Here is a 27,769-nt window from a genome sequence, read left to right as displayed (position 1 = left end):
TTATTTCTTTCCTGTATGTGTGACTCTCAACTTTCTCCTACCATGCCTAATTTAATGCCATCTTCTAACTGGGAAGCCTGTATTTAGTCATCACCACTACCTCCCCCAGTGACAGTCAGACAGCACACCTCCTCCTCCTGAACCAGTCCTCCTGGTGGATTTGGTCCAACTTCAAGAGTTTCATAACTCTTCTTCCAAAGAGCCCCTGCAGGAGAGAGAGCTTCTGTGGGGTTGGGGCCTTACATAAATCAGTCACCAGAGCTTCATTTACATTTTCTCCTCTCCCTCTTCTCAGTGCTCCAGGGAATCTTGCTGGTTATTTCATGCCTCCCCAGGACACTCCCCTGGTTGCTCAGAGCCTGGGTTGGGAAGCACAGGGTGCAAGGACAAGGGCACATCTCAGACTAGGGAGCCCATTTCCACTTCACTGGCAGGGAGCAGGGTCCACATGGAGTCAGTCATTTTTGGCCTTCATCATGTGCACTGAGGTCCTAGCTCTGGGATTTGAGCCATATATCATGTGTTTTTGTGAGAGAAATAGTTCAGCTAGTATTGTGGAAATAGCCTCAGGGAGTACAAAGTTAAATAGCTAATAGTTAATAGTTAAATAGTTCTTGTCTTTAACGAGCTTGTGGTCTGGTAGAAGAGAGAGGACAGTAACAGCTGATCATTCTGGTCCCCTCCAGGAGTGTTCTTTGGCCACGTTCCCCTCATTCTTCCCACAGCATTCCATGCTAACCTCCACTGCTCGTGACATACATATCATCTGCATTTATCTCTTCCCTGGAACCATAACTTCTTGAGGGCCAGTGGACATTCAACTTCTTATGAGCAGTCCAGGATCCATGATGAGTGTTTGTTGAACTCAGTGGGTTATTCCTAGATTTCACCTGTATGTAGTTCACACACATGTACGCACATGTTTTCAGTCTTTCCAAACCTATTCCCTTTAGACTCTATGCTTTTGTTGTAAAATGTTTCTATACCTGGGATTTGGTCACAGGGTGGAATGGGGCCTGGGAAGGAGACTGACTAGTTGGTTCATTGTCCAGTGATGCCCATCAACTTCAGAGGTTGATTTGACCCTTGACTCACGTGCATGAGTCCATGTCATCAGATACCCTCCTCCTTTCAGGAGTACATTTCACCTCTTGGGCAGAGACTGTCCTGAAATAAAACCAATTCACAGGTGAGTCTCCACTGAGTATCCATCTGCCTGTGGCTGGGAAGACCACAAAACCAGAGACTGTTTTCTACTCCTTGAACTCACAGCACCTTGATTCATAAAGAACCATCATGGCTTCTATATGACATGCCAAACTGGGTGATTGGTTACCATGCTGCCTAAAAATTCTACAGCTGCTGGGGTTGACCCGAGGGAGGCTCTATTTTGCCTTTTTTCTGACTTAGCAATGGGAAATTCTGCTCCCTACTGCCAAGAAACCTCATTAGAAATCTTACTAAGGATTCTCTCTCTCTTTATTCTCCCAAATTGTCAGAGATTAAACAAAGGTGACTGGGGCAGGATGTAGAAACCAATTCAAAAGTTGGTTTGGATGCTTCAAGAACCAGATGGCATCATGAGGCAAGGGATACATCCTGGAGAGGTAGCTGTAATAATACTTAACACTGAGATACTATCTTATGTATGACAGGCTCTGTTTCAAGCTTTTTAAATATATTAACTCACTTAATCCTCGCCACAAATTGAGGTAGGTGCTAAATTCTGTGGCTATTTTGTAGCTGAGGAAATTGTAAGAGAGAGGTTAAATAACTTGCTAAAAGTCATGGGATAAGTAACATAGTCAGGATTTGAACCCCAGTTGTCTAGATTTATCATAATCTGGATTCAGAATTAGAGATGAAGAAAATGGAAGATCTTGATTGCACGTGGAGTGGATCCCAGTTAGGCAAATAGAGGTTAGCCTGTGTATGGTGTCAGCAACCCACAGATAATTAAGAGAAGAACATCAGGCTTTGGGTTGCAAAGTTAGTGTCACCTACATTGTTACATGGATCAAGGGGGCCAAAAGGACCTCGAAGGCATCCTGGCTTGGAGATACACCCTGGACCAGGTCACAAGTTCTTCTGCATATCAATCAGACAAGAAACTTCATTTCTTAAGGCATTGGAAAGGTTTATCAGAACACCACCAGCAATTTTCTAAGAACTCCAGGTTTCCATGCAAGAGTTGCACTGCTTCCTTTTCATAATTCTATTATTTGTGTTCCCAAGTTTCTATTCCATGAATCTCTGCAATGCTAAGCTCAGGGAAGTGTGTGTGTGTGTGTGTGTGTGTGTGTGTGTGTGTGCATAAACTATCAGGAGCTTTCTCCCCTGGTTGAACCAGGTCATTGTGAGGATGGTATGGAAAGAAGTGGGGAATGAGTTGCTCATGAACAGTTTTCTGCCTTCACTGTATGTTCTACAGTCACATGGGACAAGAGGGAGGACAGAAAATGAAAATAAGGCAGAATCTGTTGCTTGCATACATTCTTCTTACCTGGTGATTCACTGCTGGCAGAAAATCTTAGCTAATATGTAGAAAGAGGAGGATAGAAAGATAAAAGGAGAAAACACATGGATATAGAAATGGAGGGGAGAGAAAAGAGAAAGAGAGATAGGAAAAAGCTATCAAAGACATGAATAAACAGAAGAGAGAGGGCAAAGACAGAGACAGAAGAGATGGAGAAGGAAAGAAGAGAGATAGGGCAGGAAGGAGGGACTCACCAGAGGGCTGGGGAGGCCGAGCCCACTCAATGAAAGGGTGGCGGTGTTGGATGATGGCTCGCTGGCACTTCTCCACATCTGCATCCTGTTCAATCATGTCCACATTTCCTGAATCCACGTTGTCCCTGAGGGTCAGAAGAGAAAGACAATAAGCAGAAAACTATTAGATGATCTTCTTGAAGTTTCCTGAGGGAAGGGATGGAGGGACATGGAGACTTGTTGACTTCCACCCCCGCTCAGTCCAGGATCCTGTTCACCATGAGAGATGTATATCCATGTGGGACAGACTTACAGACTTTGGGTCTCTACTTGGAGCAGAGCAGCAGAGGAAAAGCTCACAACCACCCAAGAGCAGAGCATGGCAGAGCACAGCAGATGGGCCTCCAACATTGCTATGCTGCAGGCCTCCCTGCTTCAACATCCCCTCCTGGGTAATCCAGGGATACCAGGCATTCCAAGAGTAAGCCCCATCCTAGAAGAGCAAGGAGCAAGTTTTCCATCATGGGGAATTCTGACTTATGTGGAGTTGCCCTTTCTGACTTAGCAGGGTGAGGTCAGTGCTGTCTCCCTGTCCCACAGTCACCTGCTTTAGGATAGGTACAGATGAGAAGATCATCCGGCTTGGCCTCAAAGTTCTGAATCTGGCTCCAGTTGTCTACAGTTGCAGTCTGCAGGGGGATCCCTGCTACCTCTTTCAGTTGTGATTGTTTCTTCAAATCCGAGATCAGGGCCATAGTATCTTGGGATGGAGGGTCCTTTTGGGAAAAGAAAAGAGCTGCCTTTCTTTAAAATGTTGTAGTAAAATACACATAACAGAAAATTGACCATTTTAGCCATTTAATTGTATAATTTAGTGGCACTAATTACATTCACATTGTTGTGCACCCATCACTGCTACCTACCTCTAGAATGTTTTCTTTTTCCTAAATGGAAAATCCAAATCCATTAATCACTAACTATTTGTTCCCCATCCCTCAATCACTGGCAACCACCACAGTGTTTGTTTCCACAAACATTAGATGTATTACTTAAGTAAAGTCAATCAGTATTTGTCTTTTTGTGAATGACTTAACTTAGTTTAATGGTTTCAAGATTAACTTAGTTGTGAAATGTTACAGGAATTCCCTCCTTTTTGAAGCTGAATGATACTCTGTGTTTTGATTATCCATTCATTCATCCATGGATGCTTGGATTGTTTCCACCTTTCGTGATTGTGATTGATGCTGCTATGAAGATGGGTACATAAATATCTCTTTGAATTCCCATTGTTCATACTTTGGCGTATACACCCAGAAATGAAATTGCTGGATTATATGTTTAACTTGGGGAAAAATGATTATACCATTTTCAACAGTGGCTCCATCATTTCATATTCTCATTTGCAGTAAACATGCTCCAATTTCTCTGAATTGTCACCAACTCTTAATATTTTCTGGATTTTTAAAAATAGTTACCCTGACAAGGGTGAGGTTATATCTCATTGTGGTTTTGATTTGCATATCCCTAATGACTAATGATATTGAACATATTCTCATGGGTTAATCATTAATTTGTAGAAATGTCTTTTCAAAGTCTTTGCCCATTTTTGCATTTGTTGTTATTTTGAAAGAAGTTGTATTGAAAAGAAGACTTTTAAATACACAAAAGGGGGAGGGCAGGAGGAGTGGACCACTATTACTGAAGAATAACTGACTCTGGGGATTTCAGAAGGTATTTATTAATACTGCTACTAATAAAATGATAATAGTCAAAGCCCAGCATTTATCAAACACTTTAATCTGTCATGTGCTGGACTGAATGCCTGTATAAATGAGTTTATATTAATTCTTGCATAGTGTAAATGACAGAACTTTAGAGATGAAAGGGTCCTTACAGAAAATGTAATAGTAAATGATTGTTGGAAAGTGAATAAAAGAAGCTGGCTCAGTCACTCCATGGAATGGCGAGGGCACTGGGAGCCCAGCTTGGCCAGGCCAAGCTTTCACGCTGCCTTCCACTCCCAGAGAGACAAGCCCTGGAGAATAGAGACTATGTTTACATCATGAAATGAAGACAACTGGACAGTGTATGCCTCTCAGTGGAAAACATATGACTTATGAAGTGTTCCTTCCAAAAACATTGAACTCAAATCAGTAAGCAATTATTGGTTTAAAGGAAATTCATGGTAAAATATATCACAACAATGAAATAAAAATGTAGACAAAGATATAAACCCAGAAATCAGTAAGTGGCATTGCTTCAAATTGAAAAAACCTCAGCACAGCAAAGGAGACAATTGAGAACATGAAGAGAGCATCTACAGGAGAAAATCTTTGCTAGTTACTCTTTCGACAGGAGTTTATTATGCAGAATGCAGAGAGACCTCAAAATACACCAAAACAGAAATCAAACAACCCAATCAATAGACAGATTAAAAATTAATCAAAAGATACCCTCAAAATAAGAAATACAAATGACCAACAACTATATGAAAAAAAAATGTTCAGTAGCCTTAGCAATCAGGGAAATGCAAATTAAATTACAGTGAGAATTTGTCTCACACCAATTAGAATGATAATCATCAAAAATATAAATAATGCATGCTGGTGAGGTTGTGAGGAAAAATGTATAGTTATACATTGTAGATGGGACTGTAAAATAGTACAACCACTTTGGAAAGCAATATGGAGATTCCCCAAAAGAATAGGAATGAACCCACTCCATGACCAAGCTATCCTACTCCTGGGTTTTTCTCCAAAATAAGTAAGATCAGCATATTACAGTAATGCATCCATACGAATATTTTAGCAGCACAATTTATAACAACCAAGTTATGGAATAATTCCAGGTGCCTGTCAACAGAAGATTGGATAAAGAAAATGTGATCTATCTATCATTTATCTATCTATCATCATCTATCTATCTTTATACACACACATACTTACATACATGCAATTTAATTTTACTTAACCATAAATAAAAATGAAATTATGTCATTTGCTGGCAAGTGGATGGAACTGGAGAACATCTAGCTGAGGGAAATAAGTCAGACTCACAAAGTCAAAGGTCAAATGTTTTCTCTTACATGCAAAATATAGAAAGAAATAAACAATTAAAAAGGGGGGGGGAAACTCAGGAAAATAGAAGGGAGAACAGTGGAGTAGAGGAAGGGGAATTAGGAGAGGGGAAGAGGGATGGGAAAGGGGAGGAATGACAGAATGAAATTAACCCAACTCTGTCATGTGTACTTATGAATATATCAAAATGAATTTTGCTTTTATGTATAATTATAATACACCAATTAAAAAATAAATCAATTAAAAATGTAAACCACATGAAAGTCTACAGGACAATAATACACATACTTCAAATAAATTGCAAGGTATTTGAAAAAAAAGATAAAGAGGAGTCATTAGATTAAAAAACAAGCTAATAGAACATACTAAAGAAGAGACATGTAGAGGGATGTTCACTTAGGGGATTAGACTATGAAGAAACTAAAGAAGGGAGAGAGTACATAGCTCTGTGGTATAGTGCTTGCCTAGTATGCAGGAGACCGCAGGTTAACTCTCCAGTATTGCACAAAAGGAAAAAAAAAAAAAAAAGAAGAGACCAATAATAAAAAAGTAAACAAAAAGAACTTTGAAGAAAGGAAGCGATTATCCTAAGTGTTAAGACAGTGGCTACTTCTGAAGAGGTAGGGACAGAGCAAATGGTGGCTTCTTTTTAAGTCAGGAAGTTTTCATACATTCTGTCCTGGGTGCCAGATACAAGGATGTTTACTTTATAGTCATGTATTAAACTGTGCATTAATCTAGTAAATATGTATATAAAATATCTATATATATGTATATAGAGATAGAGAATTCAGAATAGAAATCTAGATAGTATCATGGGAAGAGACTGGCATATTCAGACAGAGAAGCAGGTGAGGGCTGTATTAGTCAGCTTGTGTTGTTATTAATAAATATCTAAGGCACATTACTGTATAAAGAAAATAGGTTTGTTTAACTTACAGTTCTGGAGGCTGGAAGTCCAAACAATGTTGGACAGGTTCTTTATAAGGGTCAACTCAGGCTGTAACATATCACAGAGGAAGTATATGTGTATTTCTCTGTGTGGTCTCTCTACCTCTTCTTATAAAGCCACTGAAATTTGACTGGGGATTCCATCCTAATGACCTAACCTAATCTGATCACTTTCCAACTTTCTACCTGTAAACACTATAGTGAGATAAAGTTTCCACCTTTTATTTAAAAGGTGAAAATTATTAATATTATTAATAATATTAATTATTAACACAATACTTTGGAGATCAAACACCTACATGAGTCAGGGGTGGAGGCGCACATCACATTCAAACTTTATCAAGGACCTTTCAGGGTATGCTTTCTATCCTAAGGGCAATAGGAGGTCACCAAACAGGGTGAAGCTGGAGACTGCCCAAGGTAACACACTGCACTTTAGAACGGTTACTCTGGGTGACCTACTGGAAGGATTGGAATGGAGCCCAGTGGGAGAGTTCTGCAGAAATTCAGACAGGGTTGGTGGATGTTATGGTTTAGTTGTGAGGTGTTCCCCAAAAGCTCACATGTGAGACAATGCAGGAAGGTTCAGAGGAGAAATGGTTGGATTATAGGAGTCTTAACCCAATCAGTGAATTAATCCCTGGTAGGATTAATTGAAGTGGTAGGGTGTGGCTGGAGGAGATTGGAATTGGGGCGTGACTTTGGGATATATATTTTGCATCGGTGAGTGGAGACTTTCTCTCTTTGCTTCCTGATGATGCGAGCTGCTTCCCTCTGCCATGCTCTTCACCTCACCTGGAGTCCCAAAGAATGGAGCAGGCCTTCTATGGACTAAGACCTCTGAAACTGTGGGCCCTCAAATAAACCTTTCCTCCTCTATAGTTGTGCTGATTGTCATTTAGTCACAGCAGCGGAAAAAGCTGACTAGTACGGTGGTCATGTCCTTGCTTAGTGGTGTGGCAATGGGGACAGGGAGACATGAGTGGACTTAAGAGATCTTTGGGAGGTAGAATCAATAGCACTTACTGATTGATGTGAGGTGGAGGGAGGTCAGGGAAGGTCACGCTTGTGAACTGGGGAGTCAGAGTCTCTCTGTTGCAAATGGAGCACTGGAGGTGAGCAGACTGTGCATGGCGAGGTTCAAGTTGAGGGTGGGCTCTGAGCCACCTGTGGGTCCCCTACATCTGGCAGGTATATAGGTGGGTTTAGAGCTCTGGTCAGGGCATGATTTGAGAGTCATTCAGTCAGCATATCATCCAACCCTGCTGCTGACATTGCAGTGAGGCGGGTGCTGAGGGCCAAGGTGTGCCCAGGACAGCATGTGAGCTAAGAGGGAGTTCCTAACTGAATTCAACTGACAAGTTATGACTTTATGAGGAGGAAATAACCATATACATTCAGCAGAACTCCTGTTTGAATTTTGAATTTGAATCATTTTCCAGGGTTACAGTATGTGATAAAATCCTCCCAAGATGCTGGACAATGGCAAAGAGCCCCAACCCCAGCCAGCCCCATGATCACAACTGATGCTCTGCAGTGTGCTGTGTTGCTGAGCTAGGATGGTTGGTAGGTTAGGTTGTATCAATGCATTTTAATCTATGATATTTTCAATTCATGGTGAACTTATCAAGATATAACCCCATCCTAAATCAGCATTTGTATATGGAAGGGCACCTGGAGCTCAACAGGCCACAGTATGCAGGGTGGTGAGAACAAAGCTTCTCTGAGGACTAGGGAAGTTAAAGAGGGGGCTGTCTAATGTGCTGTCTTGCCCACTGCCTGACCGTGTTGGGGGTCTTCACAGGGCATGGTGCAACCAGACCGAAGCTCAGGAAAGGAGGTTCAGCAGGAATGTAGAGACAGCTGGGTCATGCTGGGGAGCAATGAGACCTGCCAGGGAGAAATTTCAAGCCCTTTTCACCTTCCTTCAGGTCCCTTGCTTGGCTGCATAAGCACTGTGGAGGAGAGAGATGGTATTGCAGGGAGAAAGTTTTGGAGGGTTATTACCTGAATTTCCAGATCTAACATAGTTACGCTGGTGTCTGTTACACACATATTTTATGCTATTTTTTCAGTTTCCTTAGGAACTTTACTGCTTGAGTTAACCTATACAGTAACACCTACGTGACAAAAGATGAAAAAATATAATGAGATAAGTACAGCATTTCTTTTAAGCCATATTCTTACCTTTAAGCTCCAGCAGAGAGTCAGCAGCCCAAAGACCTGAGCAAGGGTCAGTAGGCACAGAAATTACATTCCAAGAAAAAGGGTGGTGTACCCTAGGTATGGCAATCACAGAGGCTCAAATTACCTCTGTGCTGAATGACCTTCAGCCGGTAGAAGGCACATTGGGAGGTTTTCCTGTTGGTGTGGTACATTGCAGTCATTCCTGAAAGAGTCTGACTGTGTAGGAAAAAGCCCTGTTACTATCTGCCTGATGAAGAATCACCTTTCATTGTACAGTGATCACTCAACTGTGGCCTTGGCTGCTCTGCAAATTTCAGCTTTCTTGAGGTGGAAACTCAAGGCTGTTTGGAGGAATGCATGGCAGTAAGCAGACCACTCCTTTCTTTCTGTGACCTCCCAGGGGCCACGTCTGTGGGCTCCCATAGTTCTCCAGCAGAAGCCAGCACTTCCATGGATCTGGCTCCTCCCTCCTCAGACTGGCAGAGAATCCACAGTGGGCAGGGAAATGGGGTGTAGCCAGGCTTATGGTTCAGAGAAAGCCTTCAGATCCTCTCCTTTACTAGTCAAAGTCTATGAGCACATAGCCCTTGTTAATCATTTAGACTAGCAGCCCAAAGCTGACTTCTCTGACTCTCTCCTCCCCTTTCACTACTGAGGATGCCATGATCATCTGCCAAACCAGTCAGTTTTATCAATAATTTCCTAACTGAAGTCCCTCTTCTTTTCCCTTTACCTAAAGATAAAAGGTACTTCAAACCTGTGTTAAGAGGGGTTTTCAGGATTCTAGTCTATCATCTTCTCAGTTTCGCTAGCTTACCAAATAGATCTTTATCTTGTCCTGTCGACTTGTCCTCAATTCATTGGGCCCTTTATGAGTGGTGAGCAAATGAACTTGAGTTCATTAATGGGGCACCAAATAGGTTCCTGCTCCTTTGGTGATCTCCTTAGCTGGAGGTTCACTTTCTGCATCTATAAATGTAGGTGATGGAGCTCATCTCCAATTGCTGCTTTAAGCTTAAAAACAATAATGATAGTGAAAACATCCTTCCCAGCACATCCTGCTTACACCTTCTGGTGCTCCTTTCCTTTTTTCTTGAACAGTATTCATCAACACCTACATGCAGAGAAGACATCAAGAGTGCAAAACGTAGATGTGCATTTATGTACAACTTGCCTTATCTTAAAAAAGATCTACTTTTATGAAGACAGATTAATTCTTGGTGGCTTGGTAAGGCTACCTGGGAAATCAAGCTGATCATGCATTGAATATTCCCTGACTGCTACTCTTCTGCCAACTCCAACCTTGTTCTTGACCTAGTACTTTTCCTTCTGGAATATAAGTGCAACAGAGAAAGGGGTTTAGGATAAAAGAAAGGTACACTGAGTCTCAAAGGTACACTGAGTCTCATGTCTGTGAGCCATCAAAATGCCGAATGCACTCAGGAATAGTTGTAATGCTTGAACAACTTGCCTTTTGTCATTATCCTTACAAAGTGAGGGAAATTCTCAAGCACAGGAAAACTTGTGCAAAATTATGTAATTCTGCCCTGGCTCCACCTCCAGTCCAGCTATTAGCATAGGTCTGCTATAAATATTAACACCCCACACCAATGGGTTGTTTATTTTCCTCTGGATATAGCCTGCATTCTCCCTTGAATGTGTGTTCATTCCTTCCTATACCCCAAACACATGTCTCATGAGATTGCCCTCATTCTCTTTCTTTAAAATTATTTTTATTTAACTTTTAATTTTTTACAGACTGCATTTTGATTCATTGTACACAAATGGCATACATCATTTCATTTCTATGGTTGTACATAATGTAGATTCATACCATTCGTGTAATCATACACGTACATAGGGCAATGATGTCTGTCTCATTCCACCATTTTTCATACCCCCCTCCCTCTCATTTTCTCCTACATATTCTAAATTTCCCCCATTATTCTCTCATTCCCCACCCCATCCCCATTATATATCATCCTCCACTTATCAGGGAAACATTCAGTCTTTGGTTTTTTGGGCTTGGCTTATTTCACTTAGCATGATATTCTCCAATTCCATCCATTTATTTGCAAATGTCATAATATTATTCTTCTTTATGGCTGAATAGTATTCCATTGTGTATATATACCAGAGTTTCTTTCTCCATTCATCTGTTGAAGGGCATCTAGGTTGGTTCCACAATCTAGCTATTGTGAACTGAGCTGCTATAAATATTGATGTGGTCGTGTTACTGTAGTTTGCTGATTTTAGGTCCTTTGGGTATAAACCGAGGAGTGGGATAACTGGGTCAAAAGGTGGGTCCATTCCACATTTTCTTAGGATTCTCCAAACTGCTTTCCAGAGTGGCTGCACCAATTTGCAACTCCACCAGCAATGTAAAAGTGTGCCCCCCACATCCATGCCAACATCTATTATTGTTTGTGTTCTTGATAAAAGCCATTCTAATTGGAGTAAGATGTATGAGGCTATATCACTCTTATACCAAAACCAGACAAAGACACATCAAAGAAAGAAAACTTTAGCCCAATATCCCTGATGAACATAGATGCAAAAATCCTTAACAAAATACTGGCAAATTGTATACAAAAATATATTAAAAAGATAATGCACCATGATCAAATGGGGTTTATCCCAGGGATGCAAGGTTGGTTCAACATGCAGAAATCAATAAATGTAATTCACCACATCAATAGACTTAAAGTTAAGGATCACATGATTATTTCAATTGATGCAGAGAAAGCATTTGATAAAATACAGCACCCCTTCATGCTCAAAACACTAGAAAAAATAGGAATAGTAGGAACGTACCTCAACATTGTAAAGGCTAGCTATGCTAAGCCCACAGCCAACATCATTCTTAATGGAGAAAAACTGAAAGCATTTCCTCTAAAAACTGGAACAAGACAGGGATGCCCTCTTTCACCACTTCTATTCAACATCGTCCTTGAAACACTTGCCAGAGCAATTAGACAAAGAAATTAAAGGGATACAAATAGGAAAAGAAGAACTCAAGCTATCACTATTTGCTGATGACATGATCCTATATTTAGAAGATCCAAAAAACTCCACTAGAAAGAAAACTTCTAGAACTAATAAATGAATTCAGCAAAGTAGCAGGATATAAAATCAATATGTGGAAGTCTGGTCCTAAGCCGACATGTTGAAGCTCTGGACCTACTTTTTCCTCTATAAGATGCAAGGTCTCTGGTCTGATTCCGAGATCCTTAATCCATTTTGAGTTTAGTTTTGTGCATGGTGAGAGATATGGGTTTAGTTTCATTCTGTTGCATATGGATTTCCAGTTTTCCAAGCACCATTTGTTGAAGAGGCTATCTTTTCTTCATTGCATATTTTTGGCCCCTTTGTCTAGTATGAGAAAATTGTAATTATTTGGGTTTGTGTCCGTGTCCTCTATTCTGTACCATTGATCCACCTTTCTATTTTGGTACCAATACCATGTGTTTTTGTTACTATTGCTTTGTAGTAGAGTTGAAGATCTGGTATTGTGATACCCCCTGCTTCACTCTTTCTACTGAGGATTGCTTTAGATATTCTGGAAAAATCTTTGCCAATCATACTTCAGATAGAGCACTAATCTCCAGAATCTATAAAGAACTCAAAAAACTCTACATCAAGAATGCAAATAATCCAATCGACAAATGGGCTAAGGAAATGAATAGACACTTCACAGAAGATCTACAAGCAATCAACAAACATATGTAAAAATGTTCAACATCTCTAGTAATAAGAGAAATGCAAATCAAAACCACCCTAAGATTCCATCTCACCCCAATTAGAATGGCGATTATCAAGAATACAAGCAACAACAGGTGTTGGCGAGGATGTGGGGAGAAAGGTACACTCATACATTGCTGGTGGGGATGCAAATTAGTGCAGCCACTCTGGAAAGCAGTGTGGAGACTCCTTAGAAAACTTGGAATGGAACCACCATTTGACCCAGCTATCCCACTCCTTGACCTATACCCAAAGGACTTAAAGTCAGCATATTACAGAGCTACAGCCACATCAATGTTCATAGCTGCTCAGTTCACAATAGCCAGATGGTGGAACCAACCTAGATGTCCTTCAATTGATGAATGGATAAAGAAACTGTGGTATATATATACAATGGAATATTACTCAGCCATAAAGAATGATAAAATTATGGCATTTGCAGGCAAATGGATGAAATTGGAGAATACTATGCTAAGTGAGATAAGCCAATCTCAAAAAACCAAAGGACGAATGATATTGCTAATAAGTGGATGATGACACATAATGGGGAGTGGGAGGGGTCAGTGTTAGGGTTAGAGTTAGGGTTAGGGAGGGGGGCAAGAATGGAGGAAGGAAGGACTGTATAGAGGGAAAAGAGGGGTGGGAGGGGTGGGGGGAAGGGAAAAAATAACAAAATGAATCAAACAGCATTGCCCTATATAAATTTATGATTACACAAATGGTATGCCTTTATGCCATGTACAAACAGGGAAACAACATGTATCCCATTTGTTTACAATAAAATAAAAAAAAATTTAAAATAAATCAATATGCGTAAGTCTAATGCATTTCTATTCATAAGTGATGAATCCTCTGAAAGAGAAATTAGGAAAACCCCTCCATTCACAGTAGCATCGAAAAAATAAAAATAAAATACTTGGGAATTAATCTAACAAAAGAGGTGAAAGACCTGTACAATGAAAACTACAGAACATTAAAGAAAGAAATTGAAGAAAACCTTAGAAGATGGAAAGACCTCCCATGTTCTTGGATAGGCAGAATTAACATTGTCAAAATGGCCATTCTACCAAAGGCACTATACAGATTCAATGCAATTCCAATTAAAATCCCAATGACATTCCTCATAGAAATAGAGAAAGCAATCATGAACTTCATCTGGAAGAACAAGAGACCTCGAAGAGCCAAAACAATCCTGAATAGAAAAAGTGAAACAGGAGGTATCACAATACCAGACATTAAACTATACTACAGAGCAATCATAACAAAAACAGCTTGGTATTGACACCAAAATAGACAGGCAGACCAATGGTACAGAATAGAAGACACAGAGACAAAACCACATAAATACAGTCACCTCATACTAGACAAAGCAGCCAAAAACATACAATGGAGAAAAGATAGCCTGTTTAACAAATAGTGCTGGCAAAACTGGAAATCCATATGCAGTAAAAAGAAATTAAACCTCTACCTCTCACCTTGCACAAAACTCAACTCAAAATGGATCAAAGACATAGGAATTAGACCAGAGACCCTGCACCTAATAGAAGACAAAGTAGGCCCAAATCTTCATCATGTTGGCTTAGGATCAGACTTCCTCAATAAGACTCCCAAAGCACAAGAAATCAAAGCAAGAATCAATAAATGGGATGGACTCAAACTAAAAAGCTTTTTCTCAGCAAAGGATACAATCAAGAATGTGAAGAGAGAGTCTACAGAATGGGAAAAAATCTTTTCCACATGCACTTCACATAGAGCACTTATCTCCCAAATTTATGAAGAACTTACAAAACTTTACAACAAAAATACAAAGAACCCAATCAATAAATGGATCAAGGACCTGGACAGACACTTTGCAGAAGAAGACACACAGGCAATTAATAAATAAATGAAAAAGTGTTTGACATCTCTAGTAATTAGAGAAATGCAAATTAAAACAACTCTAAGATTTCATCTTACCTCATTCTCTTTTGAATATGTATCTACTTTCCTAAATAAACTTCTGTCTATGCCTCCATTTGGCATGTGCTGAAATCCTTTTCCATCATGTATGCCAAGAATCCAGCTGGTCCTGAGTCAAGTTCTCCCTCCCCTCTGGGAAGTCCTTGGACCCTTCCCTAGAGAATCTATTCTCCAGTGAAGTAACTGTGTGCCCATCTGCCTGTCCTGCCAAAGTTTGACATTTTTGACCTATACTGACCTCAGACATATCTTCTACCTTCCCTTTTCCAAAGGGGACTTTCTTTGTGTAATTGCAATCTATTTTTCCTTCTACTCTCTTTCCAATTCCAGTGCCGTCAACACTCAACCTCATTTGGTTGACTCACGTGTTCTTAGGGCTAATTAATGATCTTTCTCTGCAGTTAAAGCAGCATGTCCAACTGTGTGGGTGTCTGCAATGCCGGAGCCACCTGCATGTGTGCCACTCCTCTCTTACCTCCTTACCTTGCCTCATTCCCTTTCAGGTCATGGGGCTGCCATCTCTCACACCTGAAGCATCACCTTGGACTTCTTCACCTACCTAACAGTATCATTTATTAAGTTAGCACATATTTATTGAGGATAACTGTAAAGAAATAAACCTTATAAAGAACTCCAAAAAAAAAAAAAAAACACCAAAAAACAAATAACCCAATCAATAAATGGGCTAAGTAACTGAACAGATACTTTACAGAAAAGAAATACAATCAATCAACAAATATATGAAAAAATGTTCAACACCTCTAGCAATTAGAGAAAAGCAAATAAAAATTACATTGAGATTTCATCTCAGTCTAGTCAGAATGGCAATTATCAATACAAGCATCAATAAGCTTTGGTGAAGATGTGTGGAAAAAGGTAAGTTCATGTATTGCTGGTGGGACTTAAATTAGTGCAACCACTCTGGAAAGCAATATGGAACAGAAAACTTGGAATGGAATCACCATTTAACCCAGCTATCCCACTCCTTAGCCTATACTCAAAGGACTTAAAATCAGCATACTACAGTAATGCAGCCACATCAATGTTTATAGCAGCTCAATTCATAATAGTTATACAATGGGACCAATCTAGGTACCCTTCAACAGGTGAATGGTTGAAGAAAATGTGGAATATTACTCAGCCTTAAAGAAGAATGAAATTATGGCATTTGCTGGTAGGTGAATTGAACTGGAGAATATTATGCTAAGTAAAGTAAGCCAATCCCAAAGAACCAAAGTCTGAATGTTTTCTGTGATATGCAGATGCTAATTTACAATGAGGGTGGGGGGGTCTCTAGGGAAGAATAGAGTTACTTTAGATTAGACAGAGGGAAGTGACAAGAGGGGAGGTAGTATGGGGGTAAGAAGGATAGTAGAATGAATCGGACATTTTTACCCTGTGTACATATATGATTACATGGCTGGTATAAATCTATATCATGTACAATCAGAAGAATGAGAAGTTATACTCCATTTATGTGTAATGTGTCAAAATGCATTCTACTGTCATGTATAACTAATTAAAATGAAATTAAAAAAGAAAAGAAACACACCCATAGTTCTTACAACCCCAGAATTTATAGGTAGTAACTACTGCTCTGATTTCTCCCTGTGCATTTATATCAATGAACTGAGACACTGCAGAACTTTCTAACAGCTCTCCTTTTTCCCAATCTCTTTCCTTTTGGTCTTTCCTATGTTCGGCATATAAATTAAGCACAGTCCAGGGCAGTTACCCATCATCCTGTACGGCCCAAAGTCTGGTCTTCCATCTGGAATTCAAGGTCTTCTTTAACATGATTCCATCCATGACTGAACTGAACAGCATAATGCTCCCTGGAAGCATCTCATAATTTCCTACCTCTTTGCTTTAGTCCTGTTATTCTCCTTGTCCAAAATATTCTTTTTTAAAACTTATATGTTTTTAAAATTTTTTACAGACTGCATTTTGATTCATTGTGCATAAATGGGATACATCATTTTGTTTAATCAATTTCCATAAAGTCAAATGTATTAGCTTCAATATCACATTTTTCTTGAAGCCTCCCTTGGAGTTTCCATCAGAAAGTAATCTGTGCTATGAACCAGCTCTTATTCTTTATTTTAAGAATCACAGTTTTATTGAGTTCTAATTCACTCCACCCATTTAAAGTGATTTTAGTTGTATATCCATCACCACAAACAATTTTAGAGCATTTTTATAATCCCATAAGGAAACCCTGGGTGTGTGACTCAGTGGTATGGCACTTGCCTAGCATGCTTGAAGGCCTGGGTTCCTTCCCCAGCAGCAATGGGCTTTCTCACACACACACACACACACACACACACACACACACACACACACTGAAGAAGAAGGTGGAAGAGGAGAAAAAGAAAGGGAAGAGGAGGAGCAGAAGGAGGTGGCAGAAACCCTGCAACAATTAATGGTTACACTTCATTCCATCTAATCATCAGCTTTAGGTAGCCATTAATTTATTTTATATCACCATTGAGTTGTTTATTTTGGATATTTTATACAAATAAATATAAATGGTATCACACAATATGTAGTCTACATAAGCTATTATTTGAATGTGTCCCCCAAAGTTTATTATTTGAAATGTAATCCCCAGTGTAATTGTTTTGAGAAGTAGGACATTTAAGAAGTGATTTAGTCCTGATTATTGTTTTCATGACACTATTGTGTGTTGTGAAAGTAAAGTTCACCCCCTCTTGCTGTCTTACAACATGTGATGCCTTCTGCCATATTATCACACAACAAGAAGGTCCTCTCCAGTTGTGAGCCCTCGAACTTGGACTTCCACACCTCCAGAGCCATAAAAAGTACATCTCTATTCTTTACAAATTGCTAGTCTCAGGTATTCTGTAATAGTAGCATGAACAGACTAAGATAACATGTCTAATTCGCCTTTCTTTAATAGCAGTTCCCCCTTTTATTTTAAAGAGAAAATCACTAACTTCCCAGTGCCAGTGCCCCCAGTTTTCTTAGCTATACTATTGAAACTTAGGTGGGACCAACTTTAGGTCTACCTCTGTGTGTGTGTATGTGTGTGTGTGTGTGTGTGTTGCAGAGAATAAAACCCAGGACGTCAAAGTTGCTTGACATGCTCTACCACGGAGCTACTCCCCTCGCTCCTATCTGTGTAACTTTTAGATGAAGAACATGTCATATCTCCCAACCAGAATGGGCTACGTAGTATGATCACAGTGACTTCATTATTTAACCATTCAATAAGATTACTATAGTTATCAAATGGAAAAATGAAAGCATGAAACAAAAACTAGTCTCCACCAAGACAGGGACTTGGTGAGGCAGACAAAGATCTAGAAGCTTATTATAGGGTCACAGAAGCCCTTAGCACGAGCACCTCCTTCGATTCTGTGCCTGGCTGCCATCTAGTCCCTGCCTTACTTTGAGCACAAGATCATACAAGTGGATTTCCCCTGATTTCTGATTCATGTCCCTCTGTGGAAAGTTGTGAGAGCCAGGCAAAACCTACCTTCTCTGGAGTTAGGGGAGATTCTATGTGGAAGCTCCTGCCCACCAGAAAGATCACAGTTACCAAAGTCTAACTCATTTTGTACCCTTGTGCCAGATGTAGAACACCTATAAAAATTTCAATTAAGTGAAAAACACAGTAATTATGTCAACCTTGAAATAATTACTATGATTTTAGTACTCTATTATTTTGAGAAAAGTAACAGGTGGATGATTAGAGTACTTGAAAAAAATTCATATATATGAAAAAATATATATAACATGTAAGCTCTAGCTTATGATTTCTATTGTATTTTAATGCACCTGTGCCAATTTCATTGAAATGTTAATGGAACTGAAAACTTGGACTTAATGGATCAAAGAATTTTGTGAGGGGTTTGATTGTGATTTACACTTGGGAAAAGCAGCTAAGTTGCACATACACTGGCTCAGAGAGGACCTCATCCATGTCCCAGAGGGATGACTAGGAACATAAGTCTCTGCCCTGAACTCAGTCCTTCTGACTCAGCTCTCTTCCTCTTACAGCTCACCTTCCTGGAACTGATTCTGTAATTTTTTTTTTTTTTTAAAGCAGAGAAGCAATTTCTTCAGGTCCCATAGTCATTGCTGAGCACACCTAGATAGTTTGTTACTTTATTGGTCTTGCTAAGACAGCTGGGAGACCAGTGCAGCAAGCTCCTGGCTTGTGCTTTCTGACCTATGTGTCTTTTTTTTTTTGTTTTTTTTCTATTTTATTTTCTTTTTTTACTTTTACTTTTTTATTTTTTCTCATTAGTTGTACATGACAGTAGAATGCATTTATACATTTTGATAGATCATACATAAATGGAGTGTACTGAAGTTAAACCTTTGTCTGTTTTGGACCATCCTATTTCTTTTCTTTCATTGTCTCCTTCCCTTTGTGGCCCCGCTGCAGCCATGGCTGATGGCTGTGGGCACAGGGATATGGCACACTTGCATTATGGGAGAGAGATGCCCTGAGGTGTGAAGCAAAGCTAGAAAGAATGAAGTATCCCTGTGCATGAGTTTCCTGGAGATGCATAAGAAATTTTCACAGGCTGGGTGATTTAAACAACATATATGTAGTGTCTCACTGTTTTAGGGGGCGGTGTAGAAATTAGATCAAGGCATGAGCAGGGCTGGTTCCTTCTGAGAGCTGTGAGGTTGAATCTGTTCCAGGCCTTTCTTTTAGTTTGGATGGTTTTCAGGCGTTACCTCTTCTCTATCCTCATCTTCACATGATGTCCTCACTTGTGCCTATCTGGGCCCCAATTTACCCTTTTTGTAAGGACATCACTTATATTGAATTAGGGCTCACATTGACCTCCTCTTAAACTGATCATCTGCAAAGACCCTATTCCCAAATAAGGTCACATTTACAAGTACTGGGAATTAAGACATCAACTTTTATTTTTGGTGGGGAAAGGGGACACAGTTTAATGCATAAAACCCTAATATCTGTTTGTGAAATTTCAAAATAATAGCCAGAAGACCTTTTCAAAATCTCCACCAAAGTTTTCAACTTCACTTCCCATTTCTTCTAAGTCATCTCCGAAGGCACCAACATCCAAATAAATGCAATTCTCATTTTATTTATAAAACTAGTAGTTTGGCAGTAGTATTTTTTCCCTTCTGGTTCATTCACAGTGAATAATACTTCTGTTACCCAAATAGGTCATAGTTTTGTTCTAATCTTGAGAGCCTATCATTCATTTCAGCATTGCTTCTTGGGAGAATGGTTTTCAGGTTTCAAAAGACCTGAAGTATACTCTAAGTACAAATTGATTTTTAACTGGGGACTTCCTGTGCAAGTGTTTGAGTCCTTGCTATCACCTTGATATGTGATAAAAACCGCACCCTTCCAAAGTGCAGAAAAGTAGTCAGGTGACCAGTAAGTTACCAGGTCTGCCCATAGAGCCAACATAATTTCAGGATTTCTCAAGTTACTAGATAATGCTTTATATGTATGAAAAGACATGGAACAATTGAGCAAAAAAACTCATAACAGTGAAACAAGAAACCACAAAATAATGTGCTCAATATAATCCCTCTTTTTTAAAAAATGCTTTTTCAAGATCAACAACTGTGTGTAAAAAGTTTACACCAAAACTTTTGCTCCATATTCACAGTGCTTATTTCTGGGGATAGGATTGTGTCACTCCAAGGAACACAGATGTGGAGGGGATCACTGCTTGTGGGGTGTGATCAAAGCTTACTTTCTCCTACTGCTCCTGTGATGTGTTTTATAGGGATCCTGTTCCTCATGTCGCAGGTGGACAAGTCCCATGCCCATCTTATTTAATTGACTGATCTACTGGTACTTTCAGTGAGAGTAGTGTTAATTCTATCATTAGATTTTAACCTTGGGTCAATGCTTCTGTTGTTCACTAGAGGTGAGATTTCTCCTACCCTTTCCTACTTTAAGGCCTGAATTTAAGGAACAGGATGGGGTTGAGTACTGCTGCCTCTGTGTGCTCCACTTCTTCCTTCCTTCAAGGTCATCCTATCCTGACTTCCATCATTACTTACTGGTGTTGCCTGTGTGTGAACATTATATTCTTTTTGGGTCAGATGAAATTGCTCATATTCAACTATTGTTGTCTCTTAAAATGGCAATTTCATTTGATTCCAGCTAATACAAATAAAATAAAATGAAATTAATTGTGTCTGTCCTTTATTCAACATTGTTTGTGAAAGTTATTCAGGTTGTTACATGTGGAATTTTTTGTTTTGTTTTTGTTTTTGTTTTTTGCATTATATGTTGTTTCATTTTTCCACTGCATTGTTCAAAGTGAGCCATTTAGTATGTAGACAATCCATTAGATTTTGTCAGTTTACTCAACCACACTATATACCAGCAACAACGAAACATGAAAAATTTAAAATGATACAACTTAGCATTGCAAAGCATTAAATATCTAGGAATAAATTTATAAAACAATGTGTAAGACTGCTACACCAAAAAACTACAAGACCTAATTAAGAGAAAGTTAACAATACCCAAATAAACAGATAAATATACCATGTTAATACTTTAGAAAACTCAATAATGTAAAGATGTGAATTCTCTTCAAATTGATCTATAGAGTCTATGTAATCCTTATCAAAATTGCAGCAGAGTTTTTTCCTACAGTGGAATTGAGAAGCTGATTCTAAAATAGGTATGAAAAAGCAAAGAGTCAAGAATAGTCAAATCAGTCTTTAATAAGGACAAAACTGGAGAATTTAACAACCTGATACCAAGATTTATTGTAAAAGTAAGTTAATGAAGACAGTGTGGTATTTGGGCAAGTACAGACAAAGAGACCAGGGAAACAGAAGGGAGAGTCCAAAAACAGAGTCAGACATAGAAGCCACCTGATTTATAATAATGAATGGGGAAAAGGTGATATTTCCCAATAAATAGTGCTGGTCAGTTGGATATTCAGCAGGAAAAAAGCCAAGTCCTCACCCACTGTATACTCTCAAATTAAATATCAATCAAAGAAAAAGAGAGTGTCCAAAGAATACTGGTATTTATTTGGGAAGAGCATCATGATCAGGGATACATGTGCCACAGTAAACTATGAACATATTCAAAATGGTTGAGGCAAGGGAAAGTTTTTGTAAGGCAAGAATGAGCAAAATTACATAAGATATTTAAACAATAACCATCAGCTCAAGGATTAATAGGATGGCACCACTGTGAGTTTGAACAAATACACTTGCTGGGCAGATACATTTGCAAAAGTACTTTTTGTGTAAGCTGCAGTGGACTTAGTGCAAGGTTATATTTCTAGCTGTTTTTTTTAAAATTTTGATTCACTGTGCACAAATGAGGTACAACTATTATTTCTCTGGTTGTGCACAAAGTAGAGTCATACCATTTGGTTAATCATACATGTACATAGGGTAATGATGTTTGTCTCATTCTATTAATCTTTCCTTCCCCCGCACCCCTCATTTCCCTCTACACAATCCATCTTTCCTCCATTCTTCCCTTACCTCCACCCCTGACCATTATGTATCATAATCCATCTATCAGAGAAATCATTTGGCCTTTGGTTTTTTGGGATTGGCTTATTTCACTTAGCATGATATTCTTCTACTCCATCCCATTTACCTGCAAATGCCATAATTCTAGCAGTTTTTCTTTTGGTGTGAAGCATACTATCAGGCAATTATGTGGGAGAAAACTTCCTTCATAACCTCTCAGGCTTATTTATTTATTTTTGGTTAGGATTGACACAGGCTATCCCATTTTATGTCTGACAAATTTCACAATACCATCCATAAAAATCACTTCTAGGAGGATTGTAGATCTAAATATGACTGGTAAAATAATAAGTATTTCAGAAAGAAATAATGGAATACTGATATTACCTCTGAGAAGTCCAAGATTCATTAAAAAGTTTGTGGCATGAATTTACATCAAGGAAAGTTATCATAAAATTGTATTAATTAAAATGAAGAACACTGTTAATTGAAAATACCTCTAAGAGAAAGTCACAAATAAGGAAGAAAATTGTTATATATGTCATAAAAATATATACAATATTGTATAATGAACTCCTACAAATCATGAGAAAAAGACTGATAATACATTAAGAAATGGGCAAAAGACTTGAGCATTCTTTACAATGATAACATCTCCAGTAAATACATGTAGATGCTGACATCAATAAATTACTTAGAGGTTTATTGAAGCCATTAATTAAATCAATTTAGATGAATTCAATTAAAATTGAATTATAACTTCATACTACTAGCCAATCACCAGCATGTCTAAAATCAAGAATCAAGGATATACCAAAGTTTGGTGATAATAAGTTGGAATTCAATTGCTTTCTCTTTTTTTCTACTTTTCTCTATTTTCCACATTTTATACTGTATTTAAAAGTAAGCAGAGCATAATGATATTTTTCTCCAGGGTGGGTGTTGCTTTCTTAATGCTTCTTAGCTCTGCATCCAAAACAAAGGGATAGACAGAATTGTGGGATATATATAAATACATATGTCAGGTTTCAGATGGGATTCTCAGAAGGCATGGGTGACTTGACAGGTTCATGTTGAGGAGGGCAACCTAGGGGGCAGAAACTCTAACAGCAGACTGGGTTGGCACACCTCAGCAGGTAGTGTGGGTGATTTGACATTGAGTGTCTCCTAACTGGCTGAACTCTCTGTGCGGTTAATGACAGACTCTTGGTGCCTACTGCTTCTTCTTCTGCCTCAGCGACTCTAGGACTTCTCACCATCATAGTCCTCCTTCAGACATGGTTACATTTCTTGCCCATCCAAGTACATGGTGGGGTCATCTAGTCTCATAGTTTATCTCTACTCAAAGTGGATGTCAACCAATCAAAGTGGAGTTTTTCGGACCCTACAGTTATTGTTCTTCAAGGTATCTGTGTTCCAGTAAATAAACTGATTTAGTGCATTGTTTGCTTTCTTTCTTTAAATTAAAATCTCTCATTTTATGATATTAGTGATGATAAAATAGTATGTTCTAATAGATGCCTGGCACTATTCTAGAAGTTTTACATTTTTATTCTTCCATTTAGATATTTAGCAAATCTGAGATAGTTATTTTTGTTCCCCCACCAAAAGGACACTGAGGGATTTGAGGGGTTCATACTTGGTTCCAGATCACAGCATCAGAGATCATATTTGAACCTTAGAAGTCTGCTTCCCTAGTTCAAGTTTTTGGGCACACCACCCTACATTGTAAATTCATGTTCTGTGTCTTTGTTCCTGGTGAAGGTAGAGTAGTAGGATTGGCATGAGAAGGGCTTCTTGCTGGGTGATATGGTTTGAATAAGTGTCCACCAAAGGCCCAAAGGTCCATGTGCTGAAGGCTTGTTCTCCAGCTTGTAGTGTTACTGGGGGTTCTGAAGGTGGTGCCCAGTCAGAAGAAGTTAAGTCATTGTATGGTGTGTCCTGGATGGAAATATTAGGACAGTGGACCCCATATCCTCCTCCTCCTCCTCCTATTTCTTCTCTCTCTCTCTCTCTCTCTCTCTCTCTCTCTATTTCTCTCTCTCTCTCTTCCCTAACTATCATAAAGCAAGCAGTTTCTTCTACCATACACACTGCCAAAATGTATTGCCTCACTACAGACCCAATTGATTATGGATTGAAAGCTCTGAAACTATGAGGCAAAATAGCCTTTCCTCTTTTAAAGTTGATTTATCTCAAGTATTTTGTCATAATAATAATAAAAAAGTCTAGCACATTGGGTCCTGTACCTTGAGGCTAGACCTCCAGTCTATATTTCCAGAGGCAAAGGGCCTCTGCTGCTTTCATATACCACAAACTATCTTTGAAGCCCTCTGCAGAAATCTGAGGGAACTCTGGGCCACATCCTTAAAACATATAATTCACCTTTTCCTCTAGGGAAATTATTCTCTTATCCTTGGGGTCCCATATTTTAAATGTTAAGAATAATTTAATTGTTTGGGGTATGGAGTGGTGTCATTTGTGTGTATGTGTGTGTGTGTGTGTGTGTGTGTGTGTGTCTGGTTCTGGGCATTGAACCCAGAGTCTCTTGCATGTAGGCTACATCTATCACTGAGCTATAATCCCAGCTCAATATCACTTTTAAGAAAAACATTTTTCTTGTTAGTAAAGGTCATCTGAAATTTATTCTTGTCTTTTATGTGGCTAACAATCCTACCCACCCACAATGCAAAATTAATGACATATTTTATATTCAACATTTAAATACATTTTATCTATAGGACTAACAGAAGGAAAAGCTACAAATACATTCTCTGACTGTCTCTCTTTGATTACTTACAGTTGGTGTTTAAAGGCAAGCGGTGAATCACAGGTAAGGAGGTTGGGGTCCAGATCCTGGTTTTTCTGAGAGGGCCTTTAAGTAGGGCCCTCCCATCAGGGTATTCGAGTGCCCTGACCCAAAGTTTACTGGCAGCATGGGTAACCAATCACCATTTTCCCAATCACCGAGTGTCATGGCCATATCTTGGCAAAACATGGCTCCATACATTGCTATAGCTTTCTTCCTCAAGAACTGATTTTTTTGGTATTTCCCTATCTGGACTCTGATTAGTGAGTTTACTTTGACCACACCTAGGCACAGAGTCAGGGTTAGATTTCTGTCCTCTAAGAACAAGTATACACATGCTGAATTCATTTTCCAAAGTGGGAGGAACTGACTGCATGAGTACCATGGAAATCAGGCCACAGTGAGAGGACACTGTGTTCTCTGCACTTCTTGTGAGAGGTTTTAGGGGTCCCATTGATTATGGCTATTAGTATGGCTACTGGATATGGCTATTGGGTATGGCTATTAGTTTAGATACTTGCTTCTCGAACCATGTTTCAGTTATAGAAAGTCAAAAGGTACTGGAAGAAGGTAAGGAGAGACCAGGAATTCTATGATGAAAAAGATCCAGAAGACTCTCAGAAATAAAAGAGAAAGAACACAGTGATACTGACTACTGTCATTCATTCATTCAGCATTAGTTGATCATCAGCGCCATGTTAGGTACTGAAAATACAAAGAAATAAGAACTTTACAAGATCTTTGTATGACTTACAGAATCTTGGCACCTGTGTAGTTGTTACTGCTCTCTAAAAATCTTATCACAAAATGGACTGTGACCTCAGTCTCAGGGACAGGTAGAAATTCTGGAATAAAGACTGTGTGTAGTCTGAGCAGAGAGAGAAGCAGGAGGGTTAAGCAGAGGTGATAGCTCTGTAGAAGAGAAAAGGGTAGGCCGAGTTCTGGGGGTCCTGTGAGAAGAGGGAATAAGGTACAGGGGCAAGTGTGTGCTTTCTGTTTCTACTTTTGCAAATCTACCCTCTAAGTGGCGACCATAGTTATCTTTCTAAAAATCTTCAAGGTCTTCACCCTGTACATAGATAGTGTGATGGACTGACAGATCTGACTCCATGAGAATGTTACAGGCCAGACTCTAAGGGAAATGACTAAACAGACTCCATTTGGCTCTGAGACTCCATGTTATGTAGGAAATAAGCTTCTCCCATGGGAACACCCTGCCTCTGTGCCCATCATCAGTTACTTGGTGTGACATGTTTGATAATATACAATGGCAACTCCTATGTAGTAAGAATTGCTCTCTTTTGATTCCTATTGCTCCTAAACAATGTACCATGTGAACAGTGATTGTGTGGATGTTAGTGACCATTCTTTAGTTTGTACCTAGTTAGGGTCATTTTGACCCACTTCCCCCTCTGTCGATGATCTCATGATGTTAATGTGTAATTTCAGATCATAGCAACAGACACTTATGATTAATGTGATTTTTGGTATGAGAACCCCTACAACCCTGTGGTCAGGGCTGTTCTCCCAATAGCCATTGTTTGGGGCATTGTGTGAGACAGTCAGCTAGCCAGCTTAATAAAGACTCTCAAATTTGGACTTCTCAGTGGTGATCGGTCTGTTCTTAAATTGTGCCCCATAACATTTGGAGGCCCCAGCGAGATCCTCACTGCCTGGTGGGTAACCACCGCTCACCACTGACCTGGAAACTCCTGCGGAGGGGAGAGGCCACAACGTTGCTCCTAGGGGAAGGCCTCTGAGAGACGTTCCTCAGCCCAGGCTGCACGGTCTGTGGTCTGTGGAGTCCCACCCCAGGACTGAACTAAATTCTCTGAGAAGTCATCTGTTTCTGCACCCCTGGGGGACCAGTAAGTCTGTTTCTGGCGGATCCGCATCTGGGGACTCTGAGGAAGGCTGGATGCAGCATTACTTCCCGAGTCCGGGACTGGCAAGACGTTGCTCAGTTTCCCTGGTCTGGAATCTGGAGTGGCCACGTGTCTGTGTCTTTGGTGTTTTATCTGTTCTGTGTTTGTTTGTCCTTCTCTGGTTTTTTTTTTTTTTTGTTGCCTTTAAGTGTAAGCATAGGTCAGTCTCCCTCACGTCAGTCATGTACTCTCCTCCAGTGCATGTTAACTAACTTCCAGGAATTCCAGAAGAGAGGTAGTGACTATGGAACGACGTCTTTTCTCTCTCTAAATTCTTTAAGAGAGAATGACCAACTTTCGAGGTCAGATTGCCCCCTCAGGGGACCATCAAATTGTCTTTGGGCAGTCTGAACACCTTGATCAAATGTTTTATAGTCAAATTTGGAAAAAAAATGGTTAAAAGTGTTTTTAACCATGTTCACTAAAGCTTACATTAAAATATAAACTGCTGCCAATTGGAACTTCCAACTATTGGACTTTGTCCACCAAAATGCCAGCCTAAAATTTTAATGGCTGCTGTCCAAGAGACCAGAAAAACCGGTTTAGAACAAGACCCCAACCTGAGGGGGCTCTCCCAAAGAGACCAATGGAAGCAGCTCCCTTGCTGTCTCTTCGGGAAACTCCTTCAGGAAGGGATAGGGCATAACCTTGTCTATATTCTCTTAATTCTTTTTCATCTCAGGATGGAGGCCAAAAACACTTTTAAAATTCTATTGTTTTTGAGTTCATAATTTTGATCTGGTGCACCTAGGTTAATTTTTAATCAGACCTATTTTATCCAAATATAAAGATTTTCTTAATGCTCTGTTTCATTCAGAGGCCAGTTTACAAGGGTTAACTCTCAGTCTAATGGGTTTTAAGAATTAAGCTATAAGGTATTTGTCCATCTGTTTATTTTATGTATATGTACACCAGTGTATTGTCATGTCTACATATAT

General features: G+C 39.4%; 1 protein-coding gene across 1 annotated transcript in view; it reads right to left on the bottom strand.

Annotated features, from left to right (window-relative positions):
• LOC124963165 (sulfotransferase 1C2-like) overlaps window positions 1–26,821 on the bottom strand; it is a 38,156-nt gene extending 11,335 nt beyond the window's left edge. Inside the window, 4 exon segments of the mRNA XM_047522701.1 lie at window positions 2,731–2,835; window positions 2,838–2,855; window positions 3,314–3,485; window positions 26,609–26,821. Of these exon segments, the coding sequence (XP_047378657.1) occupies window positions 2,731–2,835; window positions 2,838–2,855; window positions 3,314–3,464 (274 nt within the window). The 5' untranslated portion in view covers window positions 3,465–3,485; window positions 26,609–26,821.
• Window positions 26,822–27,769: the final 948 nt, after the last annotated feature.

Source organism: Sciurus carolinensis, chromosome 13 (assembly GCF_902686445.1).
Source record: "Sciurus carolinensis chromosome 13, mSciCar1.2, whole genome shotgun sequence".
Taxonomy (NCBI): domain Eukaryota; kingdom Metazoa; phylum Chordata; class Mammalia; order Rodentia; family Sciuridae; genus Sciurus; species Sciurus carolinensis.
Note: the sequence above shows the minus strand (reverse complement) of the source record. Positions and strands in the feature narration are given on the sequence as shown.